Genomic DNA, 17,508 nt, shown 5'->3' with positions numbered 1-17,508 from the left:
TTTTGCATGTCCACTGTTGTCAGCATTTGTTGTTGCCAAAGCGTGGTTGCAATTAGACTCCTGAGAAAACCCTCAAGTTTCAAACTCTTCATTCATGGTTTTTAATGGCTTGGTAACTACCTCAGTTTGTTTTCAAAGACACTAAACATGGTCCTTAAGTATTTCAGGGGAAAAAAATAATGAAATGGCAATATGGCTTAATGGCTTTAAAAGGCATTGTGATGATGGTGATCCTTTGCATTTTGCCAAATTTGTCTGCAAACGACTCCCCCCACTTAAAGACGTCCTCTGGAGAAAAAGGCAGATTTAGTTGAAATCTTTCTGAAATGTGAACTGAGCAATCAGTTGCCGTTTGAGTTGAAGAGTAACAAGTTTTGGAGGTTTTACGACTGGGGACCGGCTGAATTAAAATTAATGACAGAGAGTATCGTGATCCTGTGCCAGATAAATGTCTGAGTGAAACCTCGGCTACACATCCAGCCCAGAGCCTCGAAAGCACTGGCCTACATAGAAACAGATCAGAAAGAATAACTGAATAGAGAAGTATGGATTTATTTTTAATTTGGCTCTGAAGGTTTTTGTGGATTATTTTAGAAATTAAGCAGTAAAGAGAGAGAAGGGAGGCTGAAGAGAGCAGGGAAACATGACACGTGTCAGGAGAAAATGTGATTAAAATTAAGGTATAAAATAATTGATGAGTGTGCAGTGTCGACACAGATGGTGACTGGGGATGGTTTTCAATCAATCAAATCAATGTTTGCATAGAAATGTTGTATCGACTCTTGAAACCCTCAAACAGTTTTCTTTTAAGCAATATCTTGTGTATTTGTGGGCAAAAAAAAGCAGTTTCTCAGTGTTTTATGTAATAATTCATTTAATTGTTAAAGTTTCCACCTCTGTCCCTTTGATCACTGGGTGTGTGAAAAGCGTTTCAAACCCACGTAAAATGACTTTAAGAATAAACATAATGAGAATCTAATCAAATCTTTCTGAATCTGAAATTGAGCAGTGACCTTGTAGATGAAATCAAATACATTCAAATATTTAAAGACCAACTCCAATGAAAAACATGTTTTTGGTGTTTTTAACATAATCTTGTGGCACTTTTCTGATAATGGGGGACATAAAGAAAAATAAGCTTAAAATTGTATTTCAGTCAGACAACTCTTGCAGTAAAGAAAATTTGTTTCCATAATTCTTTTAGTTTGGCATAAGGCTCCGTTCAGATACATAAACAAAGATCTCCACAGAAAACTTTGGGTATGAAACTCCCCTTAACGTAGCTCACAGGTGGAAACCGGGGAGGAGGGTGGGGTGGCGAAAGCAGAGCTCTGAGAGAAATGGAAGAAAAGGGATTGGACCGCACACCTGGAACTTAAGTAGGCTGCTGAACAGGTGAGTTGATTAGACTGAACCGCCTGCAGGGAGGAGTGACCAGGTAAACGCACTGCTCGAATTGCCTACCTGAAATACTCCCATGGTCGTTCATTTCTGAGTATTTCTTTATTGGGAACAGATGAAAATAAGCCATTTGAAAAGGAGCTTATTTGTGATGTATAAAATACGCTGGGCGGGCCACACGCCCCCTAAATTGCTCCATTCTGATTCATCCACTTGAAGATGACTATTGTGTAGGTCTCCGTCTTCCTCCTCCAAGCTGATATGTAGCTCAAAACCGTCCAGCTGGATAGCTCCAATACTAACCCCCATTTTTGTTGCACTCCATGTAAATTTGGTGTGTAGTGGGACAACATGTAAACAAAGAGCTCTCAGCAAAGGGGAGGGAAAGTGGAGCAGGGTTGCTCCACACCAACGATCCCATCCACAACTCAATAGGTGAATTTCTAATGAATTACTGCCACTCTGCAGAAACTAAGTCTTAGAAAACGACTCAGTTTTTTAAAAAGTTTTTTCGTTAAAAACGCCATGATAATAAAAAGACCACTGGGAATGCGTTAAACATGGCTCAAAAAATTATTAGGGTGGCTTTTTGACAGTGATACCCAGCCTATAATTGACAGTTATTGAAGTTTATACATTGTTACACATTCCATACTGAAAAATCGAGTAAAAATATCTGCACAATATATCATAATACATGGACATTTTTATTTAATTAAATTTTCCTTTTAAGAAATGTAAACATAAAACCAGAGAGGAAAAGTATGAGTTTTAGGGCGAGTTTACAAACAAAAAACTTTTTTTTTAAATTGCGACTTTAAAGTCGTAAATTTACGCGAAAAAATTCATAACTGTGAAATTAGTAGAATGAAATTGTATATTTATGACTTTAATAGTCATACAAAAACAACTTTATGACTTTTTTTCTCTTAAATCTATGCGTTGTAAATTTGCGACTTTAAAACATGTAAATTTATGAGAAAAGAGTCGTTTACAACTACAAATCTCATAATTTTACTTTTTTTCCCCTTTTTTTCCCGTGGCCCTAAAACTCGGCCATAGAAAAGCAAGCAGATATGTAAAAAAAAAAAAACTATTATAACTAATACAACATATGTGAACCAATCAATTTCCATGCAACAGCAGCTATGTCTCACATTTACACTATAATTTGTCCGTTTGTCCAGCAGGACGCAGTGGGGTAACTTTACCATCTCACAGTCATCTTATAAGTCAGCCTTCTCCAGTGACTGATTAACACGAAATGTCTGGCAAACTCATTCACAAAGTGGATGCTTCATGAATTAGACATGACTCTGCCCCTGTGTGGGTTAACAGTCAAAATGACTTACTAAAACAGGCACAGAGTTTTGGCATTTCACCAAGCTGATGATTATATCATAATGGATTTCAAAGATAGCGCTGATGGACTTTACCCTGCACATGTATGCATTTCTAGCCTTGTGTGTCCATTTAACTGAAGCTTTACATTTGTGTGTCTCATTCTGCGTGTGGTAGAAAGATGCTATCATATCCAGCTGCCATCTATCATCAAGAAAATCACAATTCCATTTAGCGAATGGGTGGGAAAATGGATTCATTACTCTAAGGAGTGTGTTCGTGTTTTTTATCCAAGAAGTTAGGGATTCACTGGTAATACTTAGCCATAAGGAGGTGCTTCACTGTAAGAGGGTAAAACGGCTCAATATTTTATATTTTCCTTCTCCCTTTCTGTTTATTTATATAGCATAAACCTGTAATGTTATGAGGTTAAACAAAGACCTTGGTCAGAAAAATCTTCCAATTCTTTCACATTCCAGGGTTTTGGACATTTAACCTGTGCAATCAGCTTTAGAATTAGGTCAAACTTCCCACACATCCTTCTGAACAACAAATAAACAGAAATTTGTCTACAACGCACATCCTGTATCTGACATTGTAAATTCATATTTCATTTGTCATATACTCATAGTATAATATGCAGGAAATGTTTTGCATGACTGTCCTACAGGCTAAGAGCAGTAATTATGAAGAATAATGAAAGTGACTGAGTATGAAAGACATTTCAATAAATATACAACAATAATTAATTCAAGGTCACAAAAGTGTTACAATTAGCATTCATGTTTTATAACGGTGTAGTACAGGGGTTTCTTTGCTTTAATTTGTTTCAAACTAACACAATAAAAATAAACATATAAACAGATGTATAACAATGAATGATAAAAGTTTCAAAAAAGGCTTTGGATGAAAATACTAGGTTTTATTTTGAAGTCAGGGCTAACAAAGGTGACAAAATGTAGCACATAAACAGCTTGCTGTGCTAATAATTCAGAGGTAAAATTCACTGCTAAGTGCTTTATTAAGTCAATTTTTTCATTAAATAGTTTCAATATTTTTGTTCTGTCTGCTGTTGTCATCTTTGCCCTCTGGATTTTCCACCTTCCTTTTTTGTTTTTGTTTTTATCTTTTTGATTTCTGAACTGCCCATTGAGACGACTATTGTTGTGAATTTTATATAAATAAAATTGAATTGAAATTGAATTCAGGCTTTCATAATAAATGCTTCAGTAATGGATAAGGCCCTGGCCTCCTATTAGCCAGGAATTGTGGGTTTGAATCCCCAATGGGGTGAGAGTGTTCGCTTGTGTGTACAAATGTGAAGCAGGAGCCTGTCTATACATATCAGTGTATTCCAACTGAACAAAAAGTCTTATAGTACACTGATTTAATGAAATATAGACGTTTGCATTTAAGGCTCATAGTGTCTATATGACATATCAGCAAATTATTTGCAAATGTCAAAAAATAGCTGGAAAATGTTGAGTTGCATTGCTGAACGAAACCACAAACCCAGACTTTTATAGATTGCACAATACAAATGCAAACACATATTGAGAAGTTCACACTCGAGGAGTAAATGTCATAAAGTAAAAATAAAATAAACCCTGATGCAAGAAAACAGGAAGAAGTTCTGTCTCATTCACTTTCATCAGTTTGCTGTCTTGCTAGGCTGCGGATATTGTCCATAAAAGAAACCAAAAACTTAAACGAACCCTTCCAAAAAAGGACAATTCAAGTGCCTGCAAGATTTTGCTCTTTTTTGTATTTCTAGATGACTATTGTGATTTGTTTGTTTGTGTGTTGGTTGACTCTCTGCCATTGACCTTTTGTGACCTCAGTAGCTGCAGTCTTAAATGTAATATAATAGAGGGGGATTTCTGTGCTTTCTATGTTTTGCTTTTGATTAAGACCCAGAGGGCAACACCCATGAACACGACAAACTCCATGTTTCCACTGAATAATTCAACATTTTTATTTAATACAATTATAGAAGCACAGGCTCTGATTTGGCCCAGAGAGCCGTCTGTATTTGCACCATCTGGTTTCAGTTGCAGTCAAGTCGCGGTTATTGACGATGCCAGCATCTCTGCTTTGCTTCAGTGTCGTTCTCTGGCATCAATTTTCAATGCACGAGCATGAACTAACATATTAGGAGAGCCATGAAATTGGACTCTTTAGAACGCACACCGATGATCTTTTGAGCCATTTTAACTGTCTCCAGTGGTCTTTTAATTATGACTACGCCGTTTTTAGCCAAACAATCTCTGGGACATACTTTCTGCAGAGCGGCAGTAATTCATTAGAAATTTGCTTCCGAGTTGTGGGTGGGACTGTTGGCAAAGAGTAAACCCGTCCCCACTTCCCGTCACCCGACTGTTTACACGCTCTCCCACTAGCTTACAGCCCCTCATACCCCAAACCTAGCATTACCTCTGCAAAAAGAAAAATAGCGAGCAATATTGGAGGCATCCAGCCGTATACAGTTTTGAGCCAGATGCCAGCTCAGACACGGAAAATGAAGACTTATATGGATCTCGTTGTTTTCAAGTGAATGCATTAGAATTGAGCAACGCAGGAAGCTTGTGGCCCCCCCAAGCGTATTTCGACATCACAAATACAAATTTTTCAAATGGCATTTTTTCATCTGCTCCTGTTTCATGGCAATTTGAATAAAGAATATTTGAAAATGCTATCGTTTTTTTTTCTGACCTCAATCATAAAACATCAAAAACATTTCCATTGGAGTGGGTCTTTAAGCAGAACTAAAGGGCATTCAGTTGGTGAGTTTCATTCACATTTGTCAACTTAAAAACCTTTCCCCAAGTAAGCAAAGTCATTTTTTTACCGTGTTTGGTTTTGAGGACCTTTCATTAATGCTTCTTAACGTCTGTCCTTGTTGTCACATGTTGCCAGTGCTTTACATTACTGTTTCTGCCCCGCTGTTCACGTCCTTCCAGGGCTCGACATAGCCATTTGTCCGCTGGCCCAGTCCTGTTTTTCGAGCAGTGCGGACCACAAGACTTTACTTTTCACTTGTCCGCTCGGGCCACTAAAATATCTAACGGTTTATATATTCTTCACCTTTTTCAATAAAGTAAATTTTGCGAAAACGTGTAGATTTACCTCGTCTTCATAATTTAGTTTTTCTGCTAGTCCTGTGTTCAGACTTCAAGGGTTTCTATGGGAAACCTTTGATCACTTCTCCTTCTCTCCCGCCTGCGCGCGCTCGGCTTTCACTGCCGAGCACCACGCGGCACGCGCTCACTACTTTTTTTTTTCAAACTTTATTGAATGTAACAATTCAATACAAAACAATGTTAAACAGCAACAACGAAGGCACAAGCCAGTGGGTTATTATTACATTTGATTATAAATTCGACACCGTCACTGAAGAGAGACTGAAGCATGTCAGAGATGTGGAAGACATGGCAGGAATAGATAGGAATATGTTAGATGGAGTAATGGGTATAATTAGTACTATGGACAGCAAGATATTTAATGAATGCATTGAAGATGAAACTGTATCCACTAAGCTTTAAGCTGAATGTCAAAGAATTAAAGGCAACTCCAAATACCTGAATCTCAGACTCAAATGCAGTAGAATGTTAAACTACTTAATTTTGTTTTTCTGTACAACACTGTAAGCAGTAAGTATTTCTAGTTAGCTGAATGATCTCAGTTAGACCTGCACAATATGAGGAAAACTCGCGATATGCGATATCAGAGATTAAAATTGCGATAACGATATAATTTGCGGTATATAAACAAACAGCAAAATAACCAAATAACCATTCCCAGTTTAAAAATTATACTCCAAATGACCCACGTTGACATAGGTTACAAACATCTAACATAACAGGGCTCCATCTGATTGGTCAACAATGTGAAGGCGTCCATCCGATTGGTCAAATGCATTAAGGGATTTATTTGATTCGTTAAATGGTTCAAGCTGCCATTAGATTGTTTTAACACATTTAAGGTTTATGATTTATTGCGATATTTGCCGTTAGAAGCACCATGAAAACTTCTGAACTAGTGTTACTTACTACACTGCAGTGCTCTCTTCAAAACATCTGAAACAGACTAGAGCAGATTTAAGTTTGAAATGCTCTATTTTCAGTCATTGAAAAGTGTAGAAATAAGTGATGTCACCAGAATGCACCAAATTGCACCATATTAAAAGTTTCCGGGGGGGCATGCCCCCGGACCCCCCTAAAGTTGCAAGCACCTGCGGAGCGGCGGGTCCCGCTATGCGCGGTGTCGGGCCAGTAACTTTCAGGCAGGGCCAGTAAGTTTCAAAAACTACTGGCCCTGTGGGCCAGTGCAAATTTCTGGGCTATGTCAACCCCTGCCTTCTCATTATTTTCTTGCCTGAATGGTTCCAACAACGGTCCTCCAAGCCCGGTTTTGTTGCTTTAATTCCCACCCAGGGTGACTAGCAGGACACGGACACAAAGAAAATATGTCTGACCTACAACTCCCAGACACCTGCTGGCTGTCAGCACGTGAGTTAAGGACGTTATCCAGAAGTGACACCAATAAGTCTGAGCTGAAAAACTCTTTTGTTGAGGAAATCTCGCTTGTTTTCTTTGTTCAAAGTGAATAAAGTTGACTTGGTTTCATCTAAGTAAGTAGTAGGTGCAACAAACAGAAAACACCTTCATGGTCTACTTACATAGTGGTTATATTTCATAATGAAATTTTGATAACGAAGAATTTTAACAGATCAAACTGTACATGACTTTAATTGACAATCATTATATTTAAGTAATCTAATTTGACATGTGTTTGAAATGTATGCATTACTGCGAAAAGTCTATTTATGATTATGAGTAATTACACTGTTACAAAGATGAATCTTCTTCTAACATTTTATTTTATATATTTTCTAATCAATGTGTCACATGATACTTGAACTGGGTTTGATTCAGACTGGGTCTGAATTTGTCTACAGCTTTCTTAATATAAATAAAGCCTAAAAAAAATTTGTTTTTAGGTACACCTAAAAAAATGTAGAACAACCTAGATGCAAATTAATAGACAAACAACCTCACATTAAGTGATTAAGTGGAGCTGAAATCCTTTTGTAATTACAGCAACATCCTTTGAAAATATCTCCGCCCTCTGTCTAAGGAAAACCTCGGTGGAGATGAGAAGGGAAGTGGCCGGCATATAGAGCTCCCATAGAGAGGACAAATGCTGGCATCATGGCAGACATCTCTCGCTTTGGGCACATCTAACCATTTTTCTCCCGTCTCCACAGATTCTGGCTCCTGCAGACACCTCTGCTGCTTGAACACTTGATGCTTCAGCTTTGTGAGAAACGAACAACGTGGGCAGCGGTTCTGAAAACCAAGCAGGTCTGTTTATGGACAGATGTGCTTTTGACAAACAAGTCCTAGCAACGGAAGATATACGATCTATATGCTTCGAAACCTCACACAGAATTAAGAAAAGTTGATTTTTTTTTCACATTTTCTCCATAGAGATGTAATCAAATTGTTTCTCACTTTTTAGTGGCTCCAATAATTATGATTTTTGGAAATTAAGTTCACTTTGTCTTAATTAATTATATAAATCCCTATCATTTCAGGAGGATTCCCAATAACTGAGTTTAGTAGGCAAACCATCAAATCCTGTTTTAATTACAAGAAGCAGCTCTTTCTCATTCCATTCCGCAGTGGTGGGTGTTACCAGCAAACAACAAGCAACCAACATGGGTCAAAGTGTTAAGTCAGCCATTGTTTGTGTGAACAGCCCACTCTGAAAGCGTCAAATGACCTGTCTGTGACCCATCCATCATGTTCAAATCCCTCTCTTCTGCAGTCAAGACAACCCAACACTTCTGATGTTCCCACCAGACGTAAGGCGGTACGGCTGACAGCTGATGCAAGCTTAAACAGACTGTTTGCGGTACCCGAGCCTGAGCTCGCCGCAAACGCGTTGCTTCCACAGTTTATCCTCGTGCAACTCCCTGTTTACGCAGTTCTGTGCTGAAATTTAGGAGACCCGGGGTCACCTCTCTGTTCCAAAGGGAGGTTCTGCTGTTCCTTTCCAGTTTTATGAACCAGCATGGAGCTCGTGGATTTCACAGAGGTAAACAGATCAGCCCCAGGCCAAGAAATAATTAACATGGTGGTGATGTGGTTCTGGGATTTCTGCCATCTGATAATTATTTCTTTGTACGGCATAAATAATCCAACAGACAGACACTTCTTCAAATCCTGCGGGGGGTGGGGGGGTGGGTTGTGCTAACAAGGAGTAAATTTATGACAGGGAGGATGTCTTTGGTTTTGATAAATAATTGCTAAATTTTTCCAAGATCCTAAAAAAAAAGTGCAAGAAGACATACATTTAAATGAAAAAAGGGTCCCACGTAAACATTGGTAAGAATTGTATTTATAATTTATGTTGACCAGCAGCAGCAAGAACGGGTCTTTGTGTAAACTTTATTTAATTTATGCAGTCTTTGAGTCAAAAACGTTGATGATTTTAAAGATACTCCTAAAGTCTCTGTAGAAAACATCTTCCGTCTGGTTAATCTTTACACACACAGGTTGCATTAAATGCTACACCTTGCGTTAACTTTCAAATGTTTCAAATGTTAAATGGACAGCAACTTGTATAGTTTTTGGCCCATTTTGGCAGTTTATTCAGTCTCTGAAGTGTTCAGTCGCCTTTTAAAAAGAGCATAAATTCTCTTGCAGGGGGTCATAAATTCCATAATAAATTTGTGTTGGTAGGTTGGGTGGACATGTCTGCAAATGTCTTATGGTCCAAAGACAAAAAAGGGATGTTCTGGGGACTAAGCTTCTACGTGTATAGAGGTGGCTGAAGGATGATTTAGTCAGTCATGGGGGAAAAAAGAAGAAAAAACTTTGTCATAATCTGTCAAATATGTGAAGAAGGGAAAGAAGAAAGATTAAAGGGAATGGTGTGAGTCATTCCACCTGTGTGTGGGCGTGTGTGGGGAGCATGACAAGAAGACTGATGTAGTAGACGGTCAGAGGCATGCTGAATGCACATGTGGCTCTTACCGGAGTGAGTGAACTGCAGTCTCGGCTGAGATGCTCTCCACGCTCCCGTCAGAGTGGATCCCAGCTGGATTAGAAGGACCGATGCCGCCAACCAATACATCTTCTCCACAGACGCAGCTTAAACCTGACAACTTCAGCCAAACCAGTCAAAGTCCCGGTCTTGAATTCAGGTTAGGTCTCAAATGTTTCACTGTTCAGGTCCTTTCAGAGTGTAATTCCAACTCACAAAGATGCCAAATCCAAAACACTTCAAACAGTCCGGAGGAGCAGCTCTCACACACACTCTACCTCACCATCTGTGTGTGTTTGTGTGAGGGTTTCAGAGCTGCAGAGGACACAACGTGTTCCCAGAAAAGACGAAGTCGTCTCTGTGCTGCCTCCTCGCAGCCTGACAGCTATCTACCCTTCAGAGTTTTGTCCCTGCATGTGCTTTCTCTCTTTCTCCCTCCGCCTTTCGGAGGGAGAAAGAGATCCCAGATCTTTGTGGCCACCCAACGCACACACACAAATGCAGCGGACACACTCCTCCATTCACTGCTCTGGGAAAACCTAGTTAAAGTGGAAATGAGAAAGAGAAATAAGCTTTCATGTTTATTCAGATCTCCCTGGCCCTCTTTCTCTTCCACCCCATTCTTTTTTTTTTCTTTTGACTTTCTCAGCTCTGGTCTTCACAATGAAGTTTGTTAGCAAAGAAATGAAATAAATGATGTGACTGTGATGTCTACAAATAGACAAAAAAAAACAGTAAAAACCTAATCACTTTTATGAAATTACTGGTTTTTCTTAATGTTTGAATTTGGGTGCAGCTATGAAAGAGAAGTAACTTTACTCTAATCTCTTGTTCAATATTGAACGTTGAAGTCCCCCTCCGATCATCTTTTGAATTATTTTCAAAGCAGTGCTCCTTTAGTTATGCTTATGCCACTTTTACACTACACATATACAACTGCCACTGTGTGATGGGGAGAAATCTCCTAATTCCTTCAGATTTGATGCTGCCGCCCAGTTTTTTGAAAATCGTTGGTGTGGTCATGAATGTAGTCATGTGGCAGCCAGGTGGGGATGACGTCATTGCTAAATCGGGTGACAGCTGGTTAGCCACAGGGCGGTAGTAGCCAAATCGCCGGCCGGCGGCAGCTCTGATTGGACGATGTGTAAATGTCTCTGTCTGGCGGCCGTCTGTATCAAGTGCCGCCAACTGCCCCGGTAGCCCAGGGGTTTATAAAAAGTGGGATAATCTGCCCGTCAGCACAACCTCGAAATGTGGCCCCTGACTGATGTCTATTCGCCGTAAAACTTTCACTTTTTCATCGTGCAGGGTGTAAAAGTGTGACTGCCGCCTCCCGGTCAAGAACACTTGATTGTATTTTTATTCGTCATAGCCCAGACCGCGGCGTTTTGTCTCGTCTTCTTTTTTTCCCACTAAGTTGTTTTGAATAATTAAAAATCTAGATAAAATATAAGAAGTAAATAAAAATGACTTTTTCTTAAAGCCTCTTCAGCCATTGTGAGGCGTGTAAAAATGTGACAGCTGCCTCTCGATTACAACAAGATGATTTTCATCGGAGTTGGTCTTTAAAGCCTGTACCGTCCACCTTCCTGTTGTTTGTCATTGGACACCAGCTCTCTGGGAATAATCAGCCCAGGCTGAATTTTTCAACAGCTGAAGTTGACAACAAAGACTATTTATTTATTTTCTGGATTAAATTATGAATTTGGGTTCCCTGCAAACGAAGAAGCACCAATTCCGTCAAAGGAATTGGGATTCGTCAAAAACATATTGTCCCTGCTTGTTGATTAAAGGATAATTAGGGTTTTTTTAATGAAGTATTCTGACCTGATGTTTATTTAGCATAACACAGTTAGAGTTTTCGAATATTTGTATAATTGTTCATAATATATGTGTTCATATTTTTTTTCTCTGTTTGTGTTTATAACAATGGTTTTGTTTTGATTTTTCTAGAGTGTGAACATTTTCTTTATTTTCTCTTTTTTTTATATATATATTCAAAATAAACTTGTTTCCATCCATTCCATTTCATTCATTCCATTCCATCCATTCATTCAGAGTGACTTTGTTAAACTCTGCTTGTCATTTAAGGTTTTCTTAATTGGTGAATAAAAGAAAAAGTCACCTCACTGTTAGATTGTGTAACCAGCTGCTGCTGAGGCGACCTTCAGCAGGAAGAAACGGCAGCTGCACGGTACGGCACTCACATAAATCTACTCGCAAAAAGGGGAAAAGAAAAATCAGTGCAGCAAAAAGGGGATTTATGGTTTGGGGTTGGTTGCGTAATTTCATGAATAATTGGTATACTGTAATAGAGTTTTAAAAAACTTTTCTTGAGTCACCAAAATTTATTAACTACACAATTTCTTTAGGTGTTGATCCAGCATGGAGAAGATGGACCACTTCCTGTAAATCTGAGGAATTCTCCAAAATCCATAGGTCTGAACAAACTAGAAAAATGTAGAGAAACTCCAGATCTCATGGTGATCCTTACAGCTTGGGAGTTGATTCATGTGTTGCCTCTTGTATTCATCTTGCAGTAAAAGCAACCTTTGATTTCACCTTAGTGACATGACTTCCAGAAACCTTAAACAGTAATTTTGTATCATCCCACTTTTTGGGTCTTTAAAGACCCTCTCAGATCATCTTTTGATCTATTTTAAAAGTGTTCCCAGTGGTCTTTTTAATTAGGATTATGCCGATTTTAACCAAAATGATAAAAGCTGTGTCGTTTTCTAGGATATAGTTTCTGCAGAGCGGCAGAAGTTCATTCGAAATTCACCCTCTGAGTTGTGGGCGATACTGTTGGCACAGAGCAACCTTCCATTCCCGTTGCTGAGAGCTCTCTGTTTACCCCAGACCTAGCATTACCAGTGCCGGTGAGAAATATTGGAACTATCCAGATTCCCGCTTGAACGAGAAAAACGAAGACGGACATGGATCTAGTCGTCTTCAAGCGGATGCATCAGAATGGAGCGGAGCTTGTGGACTTCCTAGCGGATTTTCTTCATCACACTTATATTCTTTTTCAAATTACATTTTAACTCATAAATGCAGTTTTAAGCTTAAATGTATTTACATATGTCCTCCATCATTGGAAAAAGGCTACAAGAACATATTAAAGACCCTTTGGAGAGGGGTCTATAAATCAAATTAGGATTGATCACCTTTCAAAACATTTACCAAATCATTAATCCTAAAGAAATTAAATACTGAGTCACAGAGCCTTTTTTTAAGCGGCTGGCACAAACAGAAAAACTAAGACCCACTAAACGTCCAGCCCATGAAGACAGGATCATTTGAAGCTTGTTACCAAATTCATCAGTCAGCTTGTTAACAACAAGTAAATGCTCAGTTAGCTCAAACAAAAAGCCTCTGATGTTTCTCCAACAAATGACCTGAATTAGTCAATTAGCATTTAAGTTCTGGTTGATGTTCCCTTTTGTTGCTGATCTCAGATTCCACCACCGCTATTCTCTGGCTAGCACATAAACACACACACACAGCTTCCATTAACTCATGTCCATTCGCTGTGTTTCCTGAAGTGAGGGAGAATGGAGCCGTTAATGAGACCTCAAAGACATCCTTTTTGTTGGTTTCTGACCCAACATGGCCACTTCACAGATGCCAATTAGTGAAACAGGGGCTCCTGATACAAGATCTACGATCATCTGCAGCACATGATTACTGAGCGTGTTGTGGGGAAAAAAGAAAACTGGAAATTACAAAAGCTTGATTTGTATTTAGTTGCAGCCTACAGGTTTTCCAGAAAAGCTGTCAGGCATTGGATTTGGATCCCCAACCAACTAATTTTGCTGTTCACCCACCGTTGGAAAAGTTTTCACTTTGGATAACATTTTGACAGTTTAGGCCTGCGGTGCTGCAGAGATCCAAATTTTGGTTTGTGGAAACTGATACCAAGGTTTGAAGTGGTTTGCTTTCAGAGGGGATTTATTTGCAAACTTAGGCTATAAGAAAAGTTTTTGTTTTTGTACTTTAAGTTGCAGTGACCAGTCGAAAATTGATAATTAATAAATACCTAAATAATGTTTACTTCTTATTTTCTGGTAATTCTGATTGTATCTGTGTGTTCAAATTGATGTGCTGCCCTTGAAATTAAACCAAAAAAGACTTTTGACTGATAAAAAGACAGGTTTTATTTTCTTCCATGGTTCATTTGAGGTAATGTGGGGAGTTGTGCAGTCTGTTTGTGTAATGATCACCCCAGGTTAACATTTCTAAGTATCTCAGCTGTTTGTGTTGAAGTAATTACCACCAGTTTATTTCCAATTAGCAGCTAGTGGTTCCAAAACACGCAAGGTCACCTAACAAATACAATTAAAAGAAAAAAGGTGGTATGTAGGTTTAGTTGAATCTTTTTACATCCAGTTACTTTTGCTTGGTCTCATTTAGATTTGCTGCAATTTTAGTTTTCTTATGTAAAGGTATGCAACTTGTTTTTTTAAGCAATATTTTTACCCAATAAATTTACAAAAAAATTAGGAATGCTGTTTTTAAAACGTGCATTTTCCTTACCTTTCTTTTTTTCCTAGCTTTTCTTTATCCCAGAAAAGCCAGGGCTGCCATCTAGCGCAGTTCCTTATTTTTACATGTATTAAACTATGATGATCTCGCGATGTTTTAGGTCCTGCGAGAACAACTTCGGGAATGGAATTCTACAAACGTTATGTTTAGATTCATTTTTATTCCATTAGAACGTGACAAAAAAAGTCATAAAAAAGAATATAGATTCAGTTAAAGAAAGGACGGTGACTTTGAAATATTTTCCAAATTTGTTTAAACTTTATTTAAAACGTTCGTATGTAATGACATATTCCGACCACTAGAGGTCAGACTACGCCAGACAACGACCAAAGGTGGCGAAGGTTAAACTACCGATTTGAAATATATAAACTTTTTAAAACCATTCGCAAGTTGTGGTACAGTTATTAAACGTATATTTTTATGACCTACATTACCCAAGGTCTCCCTCCTTTCTGTATCCTTCGGAGTGGCTACAAGGAAAAGACCTACTGACTGTTGTTAGTGAGTGTAAATCTTCTTGACTGAAGATTCAGTAACTTCTTAATAAATCGATCTGTCTTCTTAATATCATGTCCTGCTGATAAACAATTAATGTTGCTCTTACCGGCCTTCATATTAAAACTACGACTACTGCATTGCATAAAAATTGGAGCTATCTGCTCTGGCAGTTACTCTAGTCACTTTTTTTAATGTTTTTATAATAAAATAAAAAACTTGTGATAATTACCCTACATTTTTCTTTCAAACTTTTAAAACAGATGTGATTAAATTTATAACGAGGTGGGAAGCGGATTTTGGAAAGATGTGATTTGAACCTTCTGCGCGCACACGAATTGATGCGCTGGAACTTCTTTGTGCGGGGGCGCGGCTGTCGAGAGCGCGCCAAGGCGCAACCCGATAGAATACACGTCTGTGCGCGCATGCGCCTGTGTAAGTAGACGAAGCCTTGTCACAAATGGAACAGATGCCTCACGATGTTTCCGTGTGCACAATGGATGGATCTAAGTTCTAAATTTCGGAAACAACACAAATGTGGGTGTGTTGATGACTCACAACCAGCAGACAATCATAGTCTCAGTCTGTGGTCATGGCAAAAAAAAAAAAAAAACACAACTCTTTCACTAACGAAAGGACTGTCTGCATTCTATTCTTTTCTTTCTTTTTTATTTTAATAGTTAAGCTCGATATTTAAAAAAATAGTATTTGTGAAAACAAATGTGCATAAATACCTTATTTCATACTTGAAAAATATCTTATTTGAGGTTTTCTTTTAGTAAATTAAAAAACGTTTTATACGAAGACAAATTTTTTCCTCTGACATCAGTTAAAAAAATTGTATATAATTTTTCCAGGTACAGACACAAAAGAACCACATGATGAGGCTCAATTTTAATTTACATTTCGAATATTTGTAGTCTGAAAACCTTTCAGAGTGAGACCTCTTTCTTTTTTTCCCTCTCCTTCAATGCAGACAATGGGATCTTGTGTAACCCGCCCCCTCTTTCCTGTCCTCGCCTGTGATTGGTTTGTCTTGTTTTCTACTCTCTCGTCTCATTGGTCTAAAGGGAGGAGCCGTGAGCTCATATTGGTTAAAAATAGTTTGGCTTGCGAGTGGTTAAAAATAGAACAGTATATAAGGACGGCAGTTTCTCAGGGTAGTGCGCCAGTCCTCCGCCTGAGGAGCGAACGGGAGTGTCTGGTGGAGAAGGCGCTGGAAGGAGGTCAAAGGAAGAAAGAGCAGTACTGCTAGTCAACCGCAGCACCCTCCCTCCTGCTCATTCCCTCTCTGCTGTTGCAGCAGAAGAGAAGCGGCGTTAAGTCTCACGAAGAGCCCTGCCACTGTTTGGTGGAGTCGGCACTGACGAGCTTCCTTCCTTCCTGTTTGACTCCAGTTCCTTTTCTTGATGTTTCTTCAGACCAACAGTCATTTCTCTCAGTAAATGTCAGCTTCTAGCTTTACTTGAGTCCTAAAAGAAATTATATAAATATATTTTTAATATGATCTCCATTTCCTCAAGCTCAACTAGGCACACAACTTCAAGGAGCTTCACATATACACATAGGGTTAAAAACTCCTATTCCTAAGTTAAATACTGATTAGATCCTCAGTTTTATCCAACTTTCAACAGGAATGTTGAAACATCCTTCATACAGTCTGAAGGAGAACTATTTATTACACCGCCATGCAAGAAAACTTTGTTTTAACCTTTGGGTTTCACAAAGTGAAGATTATAGTGCCATTTCTAAGGAAGATAAATGTTTATTTTTATTTTGTAAGTACGTGCAACAGGGAGATCTATAACTTGTAATTCTACCATTTTTTCCCAGTGATGCTTGAGAAGTTAGGAGGCGATGGTTCAAAATTCAAGATGGCGGTCTCTTCCCAAAGTCAAAGGTCAACAAAGCTTGAGTTGGGGTTGCAGACTTAAGCCTTAATGCTATAAAAAATTACCAAAATGGAGCATCTGCTGAAAAGCAAAAACATAAGTGATTTTTGTTTTTCATAGCTGGACATAGATCTTAGCATTCTCATTATAGGTCATAATCTTAAGGCCATTTTGCTCTTCATGTGAAATTTCGTTCTTTTGTGATAGATGTGTGATCCACGTAATTCATAAGTGAATCCCTCGTTCGCCATTTGTCAATGTCCACAGATGTCCGTCAAGAGTTTTGGCTGATGGGTCTTTACGTGAATTTGGTTTTGAGCTTGTAAAAAACATTTTGGTCGGTTGAGAATTAGACAGTTAATTTTACGTAGTTTATACGCAATTGCTTCATAAATCTTATGGAATTATGTGGGATTTTTGCTAGATGCATACGCAAACTTGTGGCGTTCCACAACTTTTAAATTGACACACAAATCACTAATGAATTGCGTAAAAAAAGTGTAATCATCACGCACGGTTCACGTTGATTTACGTGTTCTTTGCGTGGTGTATTCATACTTCTTTCTGGGTTTTAACATTGTTCATTTGTGATACATCTGTGAAAATTGAATGTAAAGACCACAACTTTTCTCACTTTTTCCACGTAAATTCACGTCTGACCAGTTTTTATCCGTCTTAGATATGTGCATAATGTACACAGTGGCTGTGTGACACGGCCTTGAGTCATGATGCAATCACGTAGATCATGCATTGTAGATTGTCAATGATTGTTAATGGATGTCGT

At 38.5% G+C, this 17,508-nt stretch overlaps 1 protein-coding gene across 2 annotated transcripts in view; it reads right to left on the bottom strand.

The window, feature by feature from the left end:
- Positions 1–10,547, bottom strand: part of LOC101167868 (semaphorin-3ab) — a 73,024-nt gene extending 62,477 nt beyond the window's left edge. Inside the window, exon 1 of one of the 2 annotated variants that reach the window (XM_011476831.3) lies at positions 9,783–10,547. In XM_011476831.3, coding sequence (XP_011475133.1) covers positions 9,783–9,882 — 100 coding nt within the window. In that variant the 5' untranslated portion in view covers positions 9,883–10,547. The remainder of the gene's footprint in view (positions 1–9,782) is intronic. The other variant, XM_004070605.4, reaches the window with a different exon arrangement.
- Between the last annotated feature and the right edge of the window lie 6,961 nt (positions 10,548–17,508).

The sequence above is a fragment of the Oryzias latipes genome, chromosome 7 (genome assembly GCF_002234675.1).
Source record: "Oryzias latipes chromosome 7, ASM223467v1".
NCBI lineage: Eukaryota > Metazoa > Chordata > Actinopteri > Beloniformes > Adrianichthyidae > Oryzias > Oryzias latipes.
The sequence above is the reverse complement of the archived record's forward strand: the minus strand, read 5'-3'. Positions and strand labels throughout refer to the sequence as shown.